This window comes from Clarias gariepinus, chromosome 19, assembly GCF_024256425.1.
Source record: "Clarias gariepinus isolate MV-2021 ecotype Netherlands chromosome 19, CGAR_prim_01v2, whole genome shotgun sequence".
NCBI classification, from domain to species: Eukaryota; Metazoa; Chordata; class Actinopteri; order Siluriformes; family Clariidae; genus Clarias; species Clarias gariepinus.
The window spans coordinates 11383759-11403457 of NC_071118.1; the positions used below are offsets into that span (position 1 = coordinate 11383759).

The 19699-nt window shown below is 36.1% G+C and overlaps 1 protein-coding gene across 1 annotated transcript; it reads left to right on the forward strand.

Annotated features, from left to right (window-relative positions):
* The first annotated feature begins 1693 nt into the window (after nucleotides 1-1693).
* LOC128507949 (V-set and immunoglobulin domain-containing protein 10-like 2) lies at nucleotides 1694-19306 on the forward strand. Its single transcript, XM_053479117.1, has 18 exons — nucleotides 1694-1763; nucleotides 3340-3693; nucleotides 4537-4812; nucleotides 6001-6276; nucleotides 6644-6901; nucleotides 7395-7655; nucleotides 7778-8071; nucleotides 8195-8506; nucleotides 8598-8879; nucleotides 9086-9361; nucleotides 9647-9904; nucleotides 9982-10242; nucleotides 10393-10686; nucleotides 12564-12869; nucleotides 17882-18004; nucleotides 18797-18821; nucleotides 18963-19057; nucleotides 19131-19306. Exons 1-18 carry the CDS (start codon nucleotides 1694-1696, stop codon nucleotides 19238-19240), a joined length of 4131 nt encoding a protein of 1376 aa, XP_053335092.1. The 3' UTR covers nucleotides 19241-19306.
* Nucleotides 19307-19699: the final 393 nt, after the last annotated feature.

The window sequence follows — 19699 nt, forward strand, 5'->3', positions numbered from 1 at the left end:
CCAAGCCACTGCTGCCCCAACATGGAATTAGAATGGTTGTTTGATGCACCCATTACCCATGCAGAATACCCAATGTTCAAGCCTCTAGACTTTCTAATAAGAAATCAGCTGACTACATGAATGTACTAAATAACCAGGTTATGCCATCAATGGATTGTTCAACTTCCCTGACAGCTCAGGCATATTTAAGGACTTAAACTGTAAAGGTGTGGTTTTGGGAGCATGAGGAATCATTTTCACAGACACACAAGCTAAAGGCAAAGTACCAGTGTGCAACATTTTTTGAGCCAGGCATATTTTAAGCATAAGCTGATTGAAAACAAAGGTAAATACTTGCAGCTGAAGGCTGTATTTTGTATACAACCACCCCCGTATTTAATATTAGCCCACTTAAGTCTCATTGAGTTCTTATGGTACATCATGAAGGCGTTCAGATGATAAAAAAGTGGAATTCCCGGTTTTAATAAATTGCACTTTATTACACAAAAGAGTACTTTTGGGATTAAGTGTACAGAACATAAAAAATGTAAATCGTCTTCAGAATTGCACTAGGGCAGTTGTTGTTTTAAAAACTTTACAACCTTATAATTATGTGCATTATGTATGTAGACAGTGTGTTGAATATACACACTTAATATGTGTTTGTATTCATTATAATTATATGTCTTATCTTTTTTTTTAAATAAATGAACAAATATTGTTTAGTGTTGTTCTTTTTTTAATGTACAGTATATTTCCAGTGGTCAAATTTTTTAATGCAGCATTTCTGGTTGGGATGATTAGGCACAAAACATCTATGAGATTACACAGCTGTGTATTTTTTTTTATACTAGTTAATATTATTATACTCATAAAACTTATAAACTCAGATTACTTTGGATATAATTCACTACAACCACTATTTATCATTTTATTGTCTTTTCTTTTTAAAAGAAAGTTGATTAATTTGTATATAACTGTAAAACTGCATAATGCATAAGACACAGAACACAAATACTAAAGTACAGACAGAGCTCAGACAAGAATAAACGACTCTGTGAAACAGCAATGCAGAGAAGCCAGTTCATAGATCACAATGTTCCCTGTAGTGTGCAGTTCTGTTTTTTTAATTATGTATAAATGTATAAACAAGTGAGCTGGTGTAATTATCCAAGTTACACAGAAGAAAGAAATGAGAATCCTATTAAAGACCTATATTGCTGTTGCTTGAAATATGACCTGCTATTAAACCCCAGCATAAAACTGACCTCAAACTGAGAGACATATTACGAGCACAAAAACGAGCAGGGCCTTAGTGATAACTAATGCTAGTCTTCATTTGTTGTATAATATTAATTATGTAAACCTCCATTTATTTCATAATCACTCAGAGCTTGGCCTGCCTAATGTGAAGGAATGGAAAAACACAAAGGTGATAGATCCCTGGATGCTCAATAATGAATGAGAGGCAGGTATCATCAAGTCATCTAAAACCCAGTCTCTCTTCTCTACTCTACTGCATTCCTGCAGGTGGAGGTTGGGATTAGTGAATAATTCAAGCTAAATCAGTTTACAGAGATTCGATCAGCTCACACTCACCTACTCATTGCATGCTTGGACTGGCCTATATTTATTTGCAGGATATATTTGATCGATTTTTTTTTCTTTTTTTGCCATTGGGAATATAGACTGGTCGCCTGGGCGTCATGGCACTATGATAAACAGACTGTTAGTGGTTCCTGATTTCTCCATAACTGCATTTCTTTTTCCTCTCCTGCTGCACGGTAAGAGGTCACATATATAGGTCAAGAAAGATACAGCTTTTGCTGTGGCATTGCTTTTGAAACCTTTTGTAGCATCTGTATTTTATGAGTTTTTGAATACTAGAACTTTTATTAAGGAATTGAACTCTTGAACTCGTAAAAAGTGCCTGAGATAATGTTTTATTTCCTAAAATTCTCTTTGAGACTAGGATACTTTAACTGTTATTTGTTGTTGATGTCAGGAAAAAGGGAGGAATAATTTTTCACTGCAATGATCCTTTTACACAGTTGTAATATCTATAATAAATAATGTTTTTTAGTTCTCATTCACTCAAATAATGTTCATCCATACTATAAGTTACTGGCTAAATAATTATATTTCCCCCTCCATACCTTAATGCTGAAATCTCCTATTACATTCATTGTGTTACAGAGCAGCAGTATTCACTAAAATTTTATATTGTATTGGAATGTCAATATCATGACATTTACAAGATTTTTACACAGAATAAACACTCATATTGTTTATATCCAGAGTTGGCAGTAGAATATGTCTGAAGGCCAGAACACACAATACAATTTTTATTTAAAAAAAACAACTTATACCCTCTTATACCAAAGCAATTCTTAATTATACAGTTACAAAACTGTTACAAAGTGCTGACACTAGAGACTATAACCATAAACGTTAAATAAATATCCTCTTGTTCAAAGCATTAAATGATCAAAGATTATATGTTTTTATTTGTTAAATAACAGCAATTATTTTATATATAGTAATGAGACGCATGCAATATACAAGTTCCTATAAGTTAGTTGTTAGTGTAAAAATGCATTTAAAAAGTGCTTGTTTTAAAGTATTTATTTAACATTTGTGGTATTATATATCATGTCAAAGTTTTGTTGTGATTTTCAATAAATACAACATCCTTCATCAGCAACTTAATTTTTTTTATCAAAATATACCCACAGTGTATCTTTGCAAAGAGTAAACAAGTATGTTGTAAGTTTTTGAGAAAGAAGTACAAAGCTTATCAATAGATAATAGTGTAAAAATAGTGTAGAGTAAAACAATCACAATTGTACAATTTGAACAGGGTATAGCAGACATAACCAGAAAAACCAAACCTCTTGTACACTAAACAATCGTATTTCTCCTGAATGTTGTTGCATTGTCTCTCTGATTAATGCACATTTGTTTCATATACTATATCATTACTTTCATATACATTGTAAGTTATTATGGCCCCTAAATACAGTACAACAAAAACAGTGCTAATGATAGTTCCAAGCTTCTAAAAGAAGAATATATATAGAGATTTTCAAAAAAAAATGTTTTCTTACAAACAACCATGTCTGCCTGCAAACAATAATATGCCAAAATGAGTGAAAGTTTGAAAATAGTGTTTATCTCATTTTGCTGTCAAACTGTTCAAATACTCATGTTTAAACTATTCAAATGATAATGTACTCTAAGGACCCCAATGTTCCAGCAGTCAAATTAGATGACATTTAAAGAGATAATTAAGCAGGAATCCAGAAAGTTAAGAAAAGCATTAGACTTGACTTTAATGATGACATTATCTAACATCTACAGGCTTGGAGATTACAGACCCTGGCCAAGTGACATATAGAGAAAACAGGATCAATGCAGTGGTGGAACATGAAGCAACACTGGAATGTGGCCCCACCCTTCCTGATGTTTACATCTGGAGCTTCACCAAACCAGGCACTGAGACGGTTCGAGCCGTGGTGTATAACTTTGGCAAGGGTCCAAAGCTGCAACAGCTGGCTCAGGATTTGGGTGACCTAAACATCATCAATAACAGTGCCTCTCTGTTTACAAGAAAAGTTCTTCTAACTACAGAGGGCTTGTACACCTGCCAAGCTTTGTATGACAGCAAAGAGGGAGCAAGGCTTTACTATTATTACATCTATTTGCGGGTTTTAGGTTAGTGACAACTGATTTATGAAGTCCAAGTCATTCCAAAAACATCAGCACAAATTTCGCCAGTATGTAATTGATTGTAATTTACTGTAGATCTGTGATCTCATGCAACTTGATAAAGTTAGACATTCTTAAGACTCATAAACTAAAACGATGTACGGGAACCAAATTACTAATTTCATCATTTTGACACAGTATAAACATATTTACTGTACTTTTAATTCAGCTACAGTTTTTTTAAGCATATCATGAAGTTCATTCCATGTTGAACTAGAAAAGAGAGTGTGTTTATTGTGATGATTATTTGAGCATAAAAACATGTTGTAATGTTTTTGAGGAAAAAAAAAAGCATTGCACATGTTGGAAATAAAAGCAAAGTCACTGTAAATAATAAGCTTGGCAACATTAGCCATACTGAAAAAGGGGTGGCCAAGAAGTGAAGCTTGCCTAGGGTTGCAAATTTATTATGGCTCTGGAGTGGATTATTTTGCTCCATGTGTTCTGGTTGAGTGCAACAGTTTCTGTCTTTGTATACTATCTAAAAGTAAGAGAGTAACAGGAATGTGATGTTTGTTGAGCTTCTGGAACACTCTTAGCCTTAAGGAATAGTTATGTTTTTCCATCTGCTCTTGTTCTTTCCTTCATTTTTTTTTTTTGCTTGATTTTTTTAAACAAAAGCTCAAGGTTTTAGGTGCTTTTGGGGTTGTTTTTTAACTCCATTTTGTATTGAATGCTGTAGTATTCTAACACATACATATGTAGGACTTCTGTAAATGTATGCGTCTAGTAGGCTAAAGGCTTTCCCTTTCTATTATTCTATTATTAATGCTATGATATACCTTACAGTTCCCGTGTCCAATCCCTCTATTCGGCTGAGTGACTCCTTGGCAGTTGAAGGCATATCATTCGGGATGCACTGTGATCTGGAGAATGGCACAGAACCCATTCACTACATATGGGAACAGGAAAACCATAGTGGGCAAGTCAGCATACTGGCTGAGAGCAACAGCAGTCTTATCACAGTTACCTCTATTAATCGCAACCACACAGGATGGGTTAGGTGCCTGGCCAGAAATGAGGTCAATCAGCAACACAGTGACCAGATCTGGCTAGACGTCTTATGTAAGTTGGGGCTTTTTCATGTATTTAAGAAATCACATATTTAAGAAACATCTGTGCAAGTGCTAATTTATGCATATTCAGGTCAAGCTTCATTTAATGTTCATATCAAATATCAAAATGAAGAAAAAGTGTGATCTCTGTCACGTTAACTGTGATACGCTTGTTAGTGCCAAATCTGCTGTTTAGAGTATTGCAAAAATTTGCGATCCCCTGGGAAGCTCATACAAAAAGTATTTAGAGTTTACACAGAATGGTGCAGTCAAACAAAAAGCCTTGTTGAGTGAGACCGGTGGAGTAGATTTTTTTGTTTGACAGAACATTTATAAAAAACCCTTGTAATGAATCTTTACAACTGTGGTAAGCAATAACACATCTCAGAACATTTAACATACCAAAACTGGCTGGACCACATTGAGTTCCACTCCTGTCAACCAAGAATAAAACTCTGACCCTAACATGCGCAAAAACTCAACAAAATTGGACAATCGAAGAGTAAAAAAAAAAAAAAGGAATATTTTGTTTCTTATATTTTGTTGGTGCTGTCTTTGTGAGCCTCAGATTCTTGTTCTTGGACAGCTCTAGGATTAAGGGTTTGTGGGGCATGGACACTTTTGCTCCCTAGGACCCTCAAGCCAACGATAGCTGAATCTCATACAGTAGAAATATAGTGAACACTTTCATGTTGCCCCATTTTTAATGAGCTGAAATATTAATTTTCACATTTATATACACTGCCTGGACAAAAAGAAAACAACAAATTCCAATATTTCATTGGACCGTCTTTATGGCATGCGTTCACTGTTTTGATAAACTTATGCAAAGTTACAATATTTATTTTCATCCAGAGTCGAATTTATTTCTCTTCAAGATCTCATATGCATGATGCGTCAAGTCTTTTCCAGCACATCCCAAAGATTTTCAATAGTGTTAAGGTCTAGACTCTGTGGTGGCCAATCCATGTGTGAAGATGATGTCTCAAGCTCCCAGAACCACTCACAATTCGAGGCCACAAATCCAGTCATCTTAGTCTTGGAATATGCCCTAAAAATATTAATTACTGTATTAATTATTCAGTGGAAGGCTCTTACATACAGTATATTCTTATTTAAATACAGGTAGGATATATCCTGATCAGTATATATATATATATAATGATAACTTATGTATGTATGGAACCATTTTGTTTAGATGGTCCAGACATGCCACAGATCAATGCTTCCATCAATGCAGTAACAGAAGGGGGCTATTCAGCATTGGAAAATGGAAAAGTCTCCCTCATGTGTCAAGCCATTTCTAAACCACCCAGTCAGTATGTTTGGTTCTACGAGAACTCTGAGATCTACTCTGGGCCAAAGCTTACCATCACCAATATCCTGCGAGTACATGCAGGAAACTACACCTGTTTGGCACAAAACTCTTATACCAACAACCATGCACAGAAAACCATCACGCTCACCATCTACTGTGAGTGATACCACATACCACTGCTATTATTTCTGTTAACAGTATACGGGTGAAAAGTTATTTAAATAGAATAGAATATTATAGATATGTTGAAAACAATATCCTTATATGTTCAAAAAACTATGACTCAGTAAATGTGTTATTAAAGTTACAATATGTGTTTAATTTAGCTTATTTAAATAAATTTCAACTCTAATTTGTAGCACACAGCTATAATTTCACATAAACAAGTAAACACTGTATTATTGGTCTTAAAATCTGGAGTAATATTTGCATTATTAAAATGGTACCAGAAATCTACTGTAGGAACCAACACTTTAACTGGCTCACTCACCATGTTACAATGTTATTGGGCTTCTTCCCACAGATCCACCTAATGGTGTTCCATCATGTTCTGTTTTCTCAACAAATAACTACACTGACCTGGCTCTCTTCTGTTCTTGGGAGGGAGGTTACCCTCCAGCTTCCCTCAACTGGAGTCCATATGTGAATGAACAGAACTTACCGGGTATCGCTAATGTCACTCGGATTCACACAGGATTTGAGATTGCTAACAACTCTGCATTCACCTGCTATGGCTCACATGTTGCACTGAACAGCACCCGAACATGCAGCACCAGGACATGTATGTATGAGCTCACTCATACAAATCAATGTGTGTTTTTGGTTAAAATGATGGTGAACAAAGATATCAAATAATTAAAATGTGTGGAAAGACTTAATTGTTTTACTTAGGTGTACTCTGGTGATACTCTTAAAAAAAACCCTCTCAAAGTCTTTTTAATGAAATCACTGGTGTGTGAAGGCAGTCCTGAAACAACCCTTCCATTCTATCCGGGCTTGAAACCAGCACTAACAACACGACCCACTTGCTGGGAATCAAACACAGGCCTTCTGCACGGCAGATGAGAAGTCTACCACTAAATCACCAACGCCCATGTTTTAGATAAAGAAGTATTAGAAAATAGCCACATTATCTAGTTACTGTTAAATTATCTGGCACAATATAAAATTTCTTGAGACTTACAACTTATAAAACTGTCTTTTAGGGTTTTTTGCTGGATATTTTATATTAATTTCAACTTTCAGTTTTCTCAAATATTCTCTGGTCCCTGTAGGGCTGCCCTATGGAGAACCTCAGTGCTCTGCCAACTCCAGCTTTAATAATGAGTACCTTATATTGTCTTGCTCCTGGGAGGGAGGTGTCCCTCGTGCTCTGGTGTGGTGGACTTCCAGTTCAGGAGATACCCAAGGTTTACCTGAAGAGAACTCTAACATTCTGGTCCTGCGCTCAAGTGCCACATACAATGGCAAAACCTTTGCATGTCATACCAGACATCCACTAAATAAAGAGAGCAAGAAATGTGTGCTAATACTAGGTAAGGTACTAACGGCTAACAGAATGCAGAAAAGATGTTAAAAATGTAAATATTTATCAATATCTTATCATTTATAATGTTAATTTTATATGAGAAGATTCTACACCAGATCTCTCTTACAGAAAAGCCAGTATTGATGCCTCAGCAGAGTTTGGTTTCTGTTTTTGAGGGCAATGATATCCAGCTCACTTGCCTGTTAAGTAAAACATATCTTCCAGTTACTAAATTCACATGGTACAACAACTTAAGGCAGACCGTGGGAGATAAACCCAAGAAATACATTGTTCAGCAAGCTGGAGCCTGGTCCAACCTGACTGTACGGGAGGTAGACAGCAAGGTGGACAGTGGACAGTACTGGTGTGGTGCTATTAATGCTCTTGGAGCAACTGAGATTTCCATTTTACTGCTGGTGATGAGTGAGTTTTTGATATATATATATTATTATTATTATTATTTTTTTTTTTTATCAAATAAACTAAAATGCTATTCATGTTGACTTGGGATAATCCTTTATGAATTTCATTGCCTTCCTCATTTAGGGTACCCAACACCTCCCAATGTCACCATCAGTAAGATCATATACAGTGGGCGTCAAAGGACAAATGTTAACATGGAATGGTTGGTTCAAGCATATGGTGACATAACTGGGTTCTTTATCGAGCGTCAAACGTTCACTGTCCCTGTAGAGAAGAGTGACATCGTCCCCGTCTGGCAGAAAGTTACAGAAAATTTGGAACCCAGTACCCGCAGCTACCAAATCACCAATTTGGACCCCAGTTCCAAGTATGCATTTCGTGTAACACCTATCAATCGCCGTACTATTGGATATCCTTCTGAGATCAAGAGCCCAGGTAACAACTGATATTTCAATGTAAAACCGGTTTTCACCTTGACCAGGTGAAGTTTCAGTTAGTAAAATAATAATCTTTATCCATTTTTCAGTGTCAACACCTGTGTCCAAACCATATATCCTGCTGGGTGACCCGTCACCTGTGGAAGGAACATCAGTATGGATGCAATGTAGTCTGGATAGTGGAACTGATCCAGTACAGTACACGTGGGAGCAGGAGAGCCAGAGTGGGCTGGTCACCATATTAGCTGACAGCAGCAGCGGTTTCATTAACATCACCTCTGTGACACGCAATCACACCGGCTGGATCAGGTGCCTGGCGAGGAACGAGGTCAATCAGCAGCGCAGTGATCGAATCTGGTTAGATGTTATATGTGAGTGAGAGCTGCCGTGGTTTTAAAATTTGTAATTGTGTTTATAAAAATTTACCATTCAGTATTATGGTATATTTTGTGTAGATATATAATATAATCCCATTATTCCATTAAAATTTTAGGTTATAACAATACTAATTGTGGAAAGAGTTTAATACATTTGCAACCCCCTGTCAATTACAGTATATTCTGTGTTTCCCTAATAGTTGGTCCAGATGTCCCACAGATTGATGTAACTCCCTACTCAGTAATGGATCAGGGATACTCGGCTGTGGAGAAAGAGACAGTTTTTCTTCTATGTCAAGCCTCCTCTAACCCTTCCAGTCAATACATCTGGTTCTACAATAACTCCCAGATCTACACTGGACCACAGCTCACCATCAGCAAAATCCTGCGAATACACACAGGCTACTATGCCTGTCTGGCTCAGAACATTTTCTTAAACACCCGGTCCAAGAAAACCATCACTCTCACCGTCTACTGTGAGTTTTCTATCTTCTATTGCCATGCCTCTAAAAGCATTTAATTATCTTTATCCACTCTTTATAGACTCCACTGAACCTTTTCAACTAGTAAAAATTGTAAAACGTAAATATTCTTTGGTGTGCCTAATTAATAAAATAAGTTATGTCTAATGTTTACCAATTTACTTAATATTTAATTTTTTTATCTTCATTTAAACATCTCATCATTTCTTGTTATTTTTTCAGGAACTTATAAATAGACCTTGGTGTTAAGCCATAAAACATAATGTTTTCTTCCCTCAGATCCACCAGACAACAATCCATCTTGTTCTGTTCTCCCGGTGAACAACTACTCTGACCTGGCTCTGTCCTGTTCCTGGAAGGGAGGTTATCCTCCACCTACCGTGAACTGGAGTCCATATGTTAATGGAGACAACAGAGAGGGCGTTGCTAACATCACTTTGATTCAGCCGGGGCCTGAGACAGCTAATAACTCTGTATTCACCTGCTATGGTTCACATATTGCACTAAATGTTGCCCAAACTTGTATCATTAGAACTTGTAAGTATAGAACTTGTAAGTATATGTTTCTCATTGACCTGACAGAACTAAGACCACAAATACCCCTTGTTTCCCAGGGTTGCCATATGGAGAACCCAGGTGTTCTGCATATGCGACTCGTAACAATGAATACCTGATGCTGTCCTGCTCCTGGGAGGGTGGTTTACCTCGGGCTCTGTTGTGGTGGGCTTCTAGTTCAGGAGACATCCAGGGAACATCTGAGGAGAACTCCAACATCCTGGTCCTGCGCTCCAGTGCCACCTACAGCGGGAAAGCATTTGTTTGCCATGCCAAACATCCATTAATTAAAGAGAGCAAGACGTGTGTGTTAAAGTTAGGTAAGGGCTATTTGTAAAAAAAATAAGAGTTATCATAAGGGGCAATATATATATATATATATTATTTTTTTTTGCCATTTTTTATGATATTTTCCTTGTTGATTTTAATTTAATAAAGTATTTTGCAACCATCCAATGCATCCATTCCAGAGGCACCAGTGTTGATGACTCAGCGCAGTGTGGTTTCAGTCTATGAGGGCAGTGATGTCCAGCTGTCCTGCATCCTGAGTAAAAACTACCCAGCAGTCACAGAGATCACCTGGTACAATAACTTAAAGCAAAACGTCGGTGAGACGCCCAAGAAATATGTTCTTGAGAAAGCTGCTGCCTGGTTAAACCTGACTGTCAGGGAGACAGACAGCAAGGTGGACAGTGGACAGTACTGGTGTTCTGCTGCCAATGCCGTCGGAGGAGCAGAGATTCCCGTCTTGCTCCTAGTAATGAGTGAGTCTTCTGCAGATGTGTGAATTAACATGTTACACCTTAGGAAATGTGTGATATAGTCAAGAATATACTGCATTACAATAGTGATGAACTGCAAAAAGTCTAAATGGCATGATGGATTGAGGAAGAGAATGATGAGATTGCAGTTTAAAAACACACTTTGGATATATTACCATCTAACATAAATTGAGAATTGCTCAGTTTCTTACGCAGACATTTTTTAAAAATATTATAGCAGGAAGTACTAGTATACTGTTGGAGGTTTGGATCAGTGCACATTTTGTGCTGATATGAAGAAAGATGCGCAGGTGACATACACACCATATCTATAACAACAAACTTACCTGACCTGCTACCTAACTGTAGCTTCAGATGCAAAAAAAAAAAAAGTGGCTTGTGTGACTTGATTGTATGCAGCCTTAGTTGCAGTGAATACCCTAATAAGTTATGCTCAGTTACATTGCTCTTAGAATATAGGCAATAAAACAGTCAGAACTATTTTGTTTGCCAATTATAAAGTACTTGTCACAGATAGTACCAGAAGGACAAATAATTACAAATCTTTCGCTACATTTAAACACACAGGTTTTATTGAGGACACGATGACAAACAGTCATTGGATATTACAGTACATATTTATATTAAGTTCCACCTGTTCCACTTGTCTAGTGCCCAATTAAAAATATGGTGATATCTACAGTACGGCTGTTAAACTGTCATTTAGTGAAATCAAAACATTGTTTAGCAGGATATCAGCTCAGTTTATATTCCATTATTAAACATGCAAGTTTCTGACCTAGTTTTCTCCCTACCCGTTTAGTGCATATGCAAAAACTGGTCTGATTAGAGAAAATCTAGTTAATTTTAGCTTTGAGAAAACAAAAATTGAATATATAACAATAAATAACAATTGAACAACAGAATATATAAAAAATAATACTGTGTAAACATATTAGCATTCCAATCTTAACTTAATCCCTGCATGGACTAGTATACGATATTTATTAACTGGCATACAGTACTGTGCAAGTCTTGAGCAACCCCTTGTTTATTCATATTAAATACAATTAAATGACTTGGATTACATTTTTAAAAAATGGGAACAAATGTTTTACTGCAACAGGCTGCAAAATGCCTAAAGATACAATTTAAATTGGGTTAGGGTTAGTGGGTTTATGTAACAACCTCAGCAGCAACCTCATCATTTAGCATTCAGTGTCACCAGTATGTTTATTTTTTAAATGTTTGAATAGTTCATACGTCACTGTATGGGTTAAAAAACAAAAGCATTCCTCTAAAACTGGTTAAGTACAGGGACTAGACAGAAAATGAGTGACAAAAATTAGCCAAGTATAAGACCCAAAAAAGCCCTTCAGGCAGCCTGGAGAACTATTCCTAAAAATACATGTATGCCTGACTCTTTAGAAGCAAAATAAGAGCTTCTATATGTATAGTATAATGAGTGAGAAAATAACAACTGGGTGCTAAAGAGTTGAGGTTTTAATGTACAATGCGATGTAATGTACAAGACAATAAATTTTCCATCTTTTGTCCTTTTAGCAAGTACCACTTATCTATGAACAGTGCATAGAATGTACACTTTTTCTCAATTTCCAAGTAAAAGATACATATTAAAAGGTACTATAGCTTGGAATGGACTACCAATGAAATGATTCAGCTGAAGTTGACCCCTTTTCTATAAAGTGTATAGATACAGTATGTGTATCACATTGCATAGTTTCTTTTATTTGATTTTTCTTACATATTATCTAAAGATTACAATTTAAGTAATACTTCCTAAACACACCAGCAACAGTTGAAATCATGTAACAATTTGTTCAGCTTTAAACCAACAACTTTCTACTGTCTTGATTCAGGATACCCAATGCCTCCAAATGTGACCATAAGTAGGATAACCTACAGCAGCCAGCAGAGGACAGATGTCCTGGTGGAGTGGTTAATCCAAAGAGATGGAGACCTCACCAGCTTTTTCATCGAGCGTCAGAGGCTCCCTGTAGGCAGGAGTAATGATGTTCCTCTTTGGCAGAAAGTGATAGTAGATCTTGAACCAAGCACCCGCAGCTACCAGATCACCAATCTGGATCCTAATGGGAAATACGCAGTCCGTGTGACTGCTGTCAATCACCGAACCACTGGACATCCATCAGAGGTCAAGAGCCCAGGTGTGAACAGCATTCTAAATATACAGTGGGTAAGGAAAGTATTCAGACCCCCTTAATTTTTCACTCTATGTTATATTGCTGCCATTTGCTAAAATCATTTAAGTTATTTTTTTTCCTCATTAATGTACACACAGCACCCTATATTGAGAAAAAAACACAGAATTGTTGACATTTTTGCAGATTTATTAAAAAAAAAACTAAAATATCACATGGGCCTCAGTATTTAGACACTTTGCTCAGTATTAAGTAGAAGCACCCTTTTGATCTAATACAGCCATGAGTCTTTTGGGGAAAGATGCAACAAGTTTTTCACACCTGGATTTGGGGATCCTCTGCTATTCCTCCTTGCAGATCCTCTTCAATGATGCTGCCACCACCATGCTTCACTGTTGGAACTGTATTGGACAGGTTATGAGCAGTGCCTGGTTTTCTCCCCACATATCACTTAGAATTTAGGCCAAAAAGTTCTATTTTGGTCTCATCAGACCAGGGAATTTTATTTCTCACCATCTTGGAGTCCTTCAGGTGTTTTTTTTTTTTATGTGTCTTACACTGAGGAGAGGCTTCCATAGGGCCACTTTGCCATAAAGCCCCGACTGGTGGAGGGCTGCAGTGATGGTTGACTTTCTACAATTTTCTCTCATCTCCTGACTGCATCTCTGGAGCTCACAGCTGGACTTAAATGAAGGTGTATAACCATCTCAGGGATGATCAGAAGAAATGGACAGCACCTGAGTTAAATATATGAGTGTTACAGCAAAGGGTCTAAATACAGTACTTAGGCCCATGTGATATCTCAGTTTTTCTTCTTTAATAAATCTGCAAAAATTACAACAATTCTGTGTTTTTCTGTCAATATGGGGTGCTGTGTCTACATTTATGAGGGAAAAAAATGAACCTAAATGATATTAGCTAATGGCTGCAATATAACGAAGAGTGAAAAATGTAAGGGCGTCTGAATACTTTCTGTACCCACTGTATATCCTTCCACAGCATTCAGAAATATATTCACGTTGTTCATGTTCATAAATGAACTTCATACATTTAATCTTACGTCTGCAGTGTTGTTGAACTTGTTCAAAATTGGCAAAAAGCTTGCATTTACACTGCTGGCCAAAGTGGCCCAAATCTTTTTTGCTCATACTGTATGTGACTCAGATCTTTCTATTCCTGCCACTGTCAAAAGCCCAAATCATATGGAAATCTGATCTTTTCAATTCTGAATTCTTAAATGTAGTCCTAAATCAGATACAGTTCTAATTTTTTGCAGTGCAATCTCAGTCTGAACAATCCAATTCAACAAAATTTAATGTCAATTTGACATGACAATCCTCACAATTTCACATCTGGGAAGATGGACGTGGACAGTGATGGAGGATCATAGTGGAGGGAAAGTGAGATACGAGTGTAGTGCTGCCTCAGCACACAGGAACACCACTCTGTCTCTCTATTTTCCTCCTAATAAATGGAAATAATATTCACACAAGTCGGTCAAAATGTATATGCTGTACATTTATGTGAATACCTGATGAGGGAATAATTAGTAAAGCTCATGTCATGCAAGATAACCACTAAATACAACAAAACTTTTAGATTAACTTTAAGGTGTGTTGATTATGCTCAACGTCAGTTCGAGCATTTACATGGAAGAAAGCATTCCATCTTAAAAGTTGCACTGGTAGCTAATATTAACTAACAAAAATGAGGAAGCAAACAATCCTCATGTTTAATTTTGAATAGGTAAAAATATACCAACAGTGAAATATAATCTAATCTTAATTTACATTTGGGGTGATGTTGCTGTAAGACAAAACTAGAAGCAAAATTAGAAGCCACATAATCCAACTATTCCATGTTTAAAGAGATCTCAAAAGAAATGGTTACATGCACCCATAAAGGAACCTGACTGCAGTGGCAAAGGAAAGCTAAGAGTTCAAAACTGAAACTGAAAAAATAATCTAAAGTTGCAAACAAGTCAAGTGACTGGATAATGTAACATTTTGTTCGCAGGCGGGATATTTTTTTATATGCAGTACTTTATTCCTTTGCTCATGTGGTTCGGATTAGGGCCGTCATCTTTTCTAATATCAGACTAAAAAAGTCAAATTTTTAAAATGTTTTATTAAATCACATATGAACCAAAAAAGTGTAAAATACTCAGTTTTGCTTAAATACTCCAAATACATATACTGTACCCCTTAAACCTTTTTATATTTTTCACGTTACAATCTCAAACCTAAATGTATTTTATTGGAGTTTTATGTAATAGACTAACATAAGGTGGTACATACTGTAAATGTAAAGTGGAAGGAAATTTGTAAATTATTTTCAAAATTTTTACAAATAAAAACCTTCAGCTTCTTTTACTCTGATACCTCTAACTAAAATCGAGTGGAACCAATTGCCTTCTGAAGCCACCTAATTAGCAAATAGAGTGTGTAATTTAATCTCTGTATAAATACTGTACAGCTGTTCTGTAAAGCCCTCAGAGGTTTGTTAGGAAACATTAGTCCAAGGAACACACCAGACAGGTCAGGGATTGTGGAGAAGTTTAAAGTAGGGTTTTGTTATTCAAAAAATATCCCAAGATTTAAACATCTTTATGGAGCACTGTTTAATCCATCACCTTAAAATGGAAAGAGTACGGCACAACTGCAAACCTATCGAGACACGGCCATCCACCTAAACAGACAATCCAGGTAAGGACAGCATTAATCTGAGAATCAGGCAAAAGACACAGGCTAACTCTGGAGGAGCTGAGGAGATCCACTGCTCAAGTGGGGAAAAATCTGTCGACAGGACAACTATTAGTCACAAATCTGGCCTTTATGGAGTGGCAAGAAGAAAGCCACTGTTGGAAGAAAGCTAAATAGGATAAAAAGTCCTATTTGCAGTTCCACATTGCTTGCCGCAAACTGCAACGAAACTCTTATGGCTTTCTTGATTTTTATTTGTTAAAACCTTTGAAAACCATTTATCATTTTCCTTCCACTTCACAATTACAGTATGTGCCACATTGTGTTGGTCTATCACATAAAAACGCATTAAATAATATTATATTTCTTTAAAAAGTATTAACCCCATTGACATTTTTTAAAATTTTTTTGAAGACAACAGCAAAACAAACAGCATCATGATGACCAAGATAAGTCCAGGACAAACTTACAGTACAGTACATGGTTTTTAAAATCTGGTTGATTGATACTTTGCTCCAGAGACTTGTTTTGATAGCTCCTTGGCCTTTATGATGGCATTGTGTTAGGTACTGTATGTTTTTGTGGGCTAATTTGTGTGAATTTATACATATAATTCTAATTAAACTACTTTCAGTAATAGGCTGTAACACTACTGTACAAAATGTGGAAAAGTTCAAGGGAGGTGAATACTTAAAGCAGGTACAGTGTTTCTGCAACATTGGATTTGAGGAAAGCTGTAACGACACTGCACTATGGGTATTAAATAACATATTTGGAATAGTATAGTACAGTGATTCTCAGCTCTGGTCCTGGAGGAACACTACCCTGCACAGTTTAAAATATGCGGCATAGTGGTCCTCCAGGAATGAGGTTGAGAACCACTGGTATAGTATATGTGTGCTGTCGGCATTGCCTTCACTGCCAGCATGAAGTCAGATAAGTGTCATAATCCACAAATAAATAATATGCAACTCACAAACGTATTAAGTAATGCACAAATAAATTTCAGACAATTTGGAAATTGTAATTTGCATTTAAAAACCCTTCACTCTTTGTGAACATCCATGCATTTGTGTGTGAGACTTCCTTATTCGCTTCGATTCACAAATAAATTTTTTAAAGACTAAACGTATACTGTATTTTATATGCACACAAAATGAAGATCAAGTATTTTTGCTGGAGAAGTATTTAAATGAAGTGCTCTTCAAAGGCATTGGATCTGTCCAATACAATTGAGCCAGAAGGCTTTTTTCGATTCATTATAAAATAGTCATTTTAATTGTGAGTCCATTAATCCACGTACTGTCTATCAGTTCAAAGTCACCTACTCCATCATTATAATAAAGATGCATTCATTTTACTGTAGAATTTTAAAGGAATAGCACTTCAAATTTACTACATATATGAATATATTTGAGCCAAAAGACTATTTTGATTCATTTTAAAATAGTTATGGGAATGGCTTGTTTAAAAAATGCATTTGTGAATCGAAGCACATCAGGAAAGTCTCTAACATCCACACACAGATGTTCACAAACGGTGAGAAAAGAGGTTTGTAAATTGCATGGCATTTATTTGTGGATTACTAAATACATCTGTGAATCAGAATCATGTTACATTTATTTGTAAATTATGACACTGACCTGTCTCAAAATATACCAGAGACCCCAATGTTGCATTTGTACAAAAAAAAAAGAATTGAAAATGAATTATTTTTCTGCCAAATATTTTTTAGTGTGTGTGTGTGTGTGTGTGTGTGTGTGTGTGTGTGTGTGTGTGTGTGTGTGTGTGTGTGTCCGTCCTTCAAATCAATTTATATTTTATAGCTGGGTTCTCCGAGACCCTAAACAGAAGTTTCAATATGTAAACATTATTGTAGGAATGGTGTGGAGAACAGTATCAATACAAAAGTTTTGTTGCCAGATCTCACAGAATGAAAAACAAGTCATGACATATCAGGCTACTAAAACAATGGTCAGTATGTTTTTTAGATGACATAGACTCTAGAGTCTTAGAGACCCCAAAGGGAACATAGTTTTACCAATTAAAACTTTTTTCTGCTGATTAAACACATTTCCCAGTCAAATTTCCATAACAATATCCAAGATTAATGCAAGAGTCATATTAATACATGAATCTGACCTGACCTACGAAGCGAGCCTCACATCAGATAGTTATTTCTGAAATCAATTGAATTGTTTCATACTGACCAGGTCAACGCTTAACTTTAAACCATTAAACTAAATCTACATTAAAGAACTATAATTGCCAAGTGTTGTTTTCAGCAACTGTTTACTTCCCTATGTTGTCTTCTAGCAACCCCTCGCTTCAAGGCTTACTCTGCTGTCATTGGAGCGGCCATTGGAGGCATGCTTCTGGCAACATTATCTACAGTCGTGCTTTTAATTTTTGTGCTGCGGAATCGCATCAACAACCCTCGTAAGTGCACAGTGTGACACAGCTAGAAATATAACATCAATTTTTATTGCAGCAAAGTCAGTTCTCAAATCTGATTGGTCAAAAGCTCAGAAGGTTGGGTTATTCAAGGATTCAAGCAACTCTGGTCAAAAGCCATCACAGTGTATACATCTGTATAGTAATGTACAATATAGAATCTTACAAGAAAAGTGGTTCTGTAAATCACAGACACATTGTCTGCACTTAATTTGAAATGTATGCAAACGAGGTATTTAGGTGTCTGATTTATATGGTATTGAACTCCTACAGTACCTGCCTCTATGCACAAGACACTACTTAAAATGAGGCTCCAGTGCCAGTGCTTTGTAACAAGCAGTAAATTTTTCCACCATGGAAAAGTCATCAAACTGGGGGGGTTTGCACATTGAGGTTTTTCAGTAATATTATAAACTTTTTTTTTTTTGCTTGATAAATTCAAGAGAAAGAAAAAAAGATAGAATGTTATATAACAACAACTGTTTACAGCTGTTATGATGTAAGTGAGAACAGGAAGTATTTTGTCTAGTGGATGGTCTCCCATAAGCAAAGTAAAAACTTCATAGTGTGTAAAACACTTCAAAGTGCTCTGTTATAGAAAAATTAAATTAAGGTTGGAAAAACATATGCACTTTACGTAGTTTTGTATTGTAGTCTAATTTATTCATGTGTAGCTTCAGGTAGTCCTAGCATAACAGCACTGGGATATTTAACTATCCCCACCTCATTTTAAACATTCTTTTTATATGCATTAATGTGCTCTTTATATTTCTACAGGTCTTCACAACGTGATATTTGGAAGGTATGTAATGATCGCCAATTTTTTTATCTATTTATTGATGTGCAATTATGCAATCAATCATGACAAATGTAATGTGCCTAACAAAATATTGATGATGCAGAATATTTATTGATGTGGTATACTTTGACATTGGTTTTTAAGGAATAACAGTCAGTCCAGAGAAAATATCAACTTTCCTGAGGACGAGGTGGTTAGAGGAGCAGAAAGCGAGGGCGGCAGAGGAGAAACAAAGCCAGGTAGCTTTTTCAACAGAGACGAATCATTCTTTGCTTTCACTTCATAAGTTCTAATTAAATATTTTTTTTTCAGCACCATCAATGACTCAGCCAAGATCCGCTACAGTGCTCACAACCACCTCCCTTGACAACAACCAGACAAAATCACTATCACAGCCATCCTCTCAAACTGGCAGCTCATAATGCAAACCAAATCTTTAATCATCTACTTTATAGTAACTGTTAATGAAACACACAACATGCAGAAACTTTTTCTGCTTAAAGGGCTCTATGATAATAGGAACGTAGAAGGTAACACTTTTTTTGTACAATCCTTGTTAAATGTTTAAAATATTTTTACATTTATTTATAATATAACATTAAAGCCTTGATGGAGATTTAACAGCATGATAAATTAACATGTGTTTCACTGATTTGAATGCTGAATGAGGTCATTCACTACTGCTTAATCTGAATGATCAGAACGTGCTGATTTTGTTCTTCTGATACTGTAGTTGTGTAGCAGCAAATCACAGGTTTATATAAATGTGCACAGAGACATACTGTATATGACATGTTCTAGCCATGCATCATCATAGTAACCATGGATATGTTACAGTATAGTGTACAGTAAGTGAACTTGTTTCATGGACGTTGCACAAC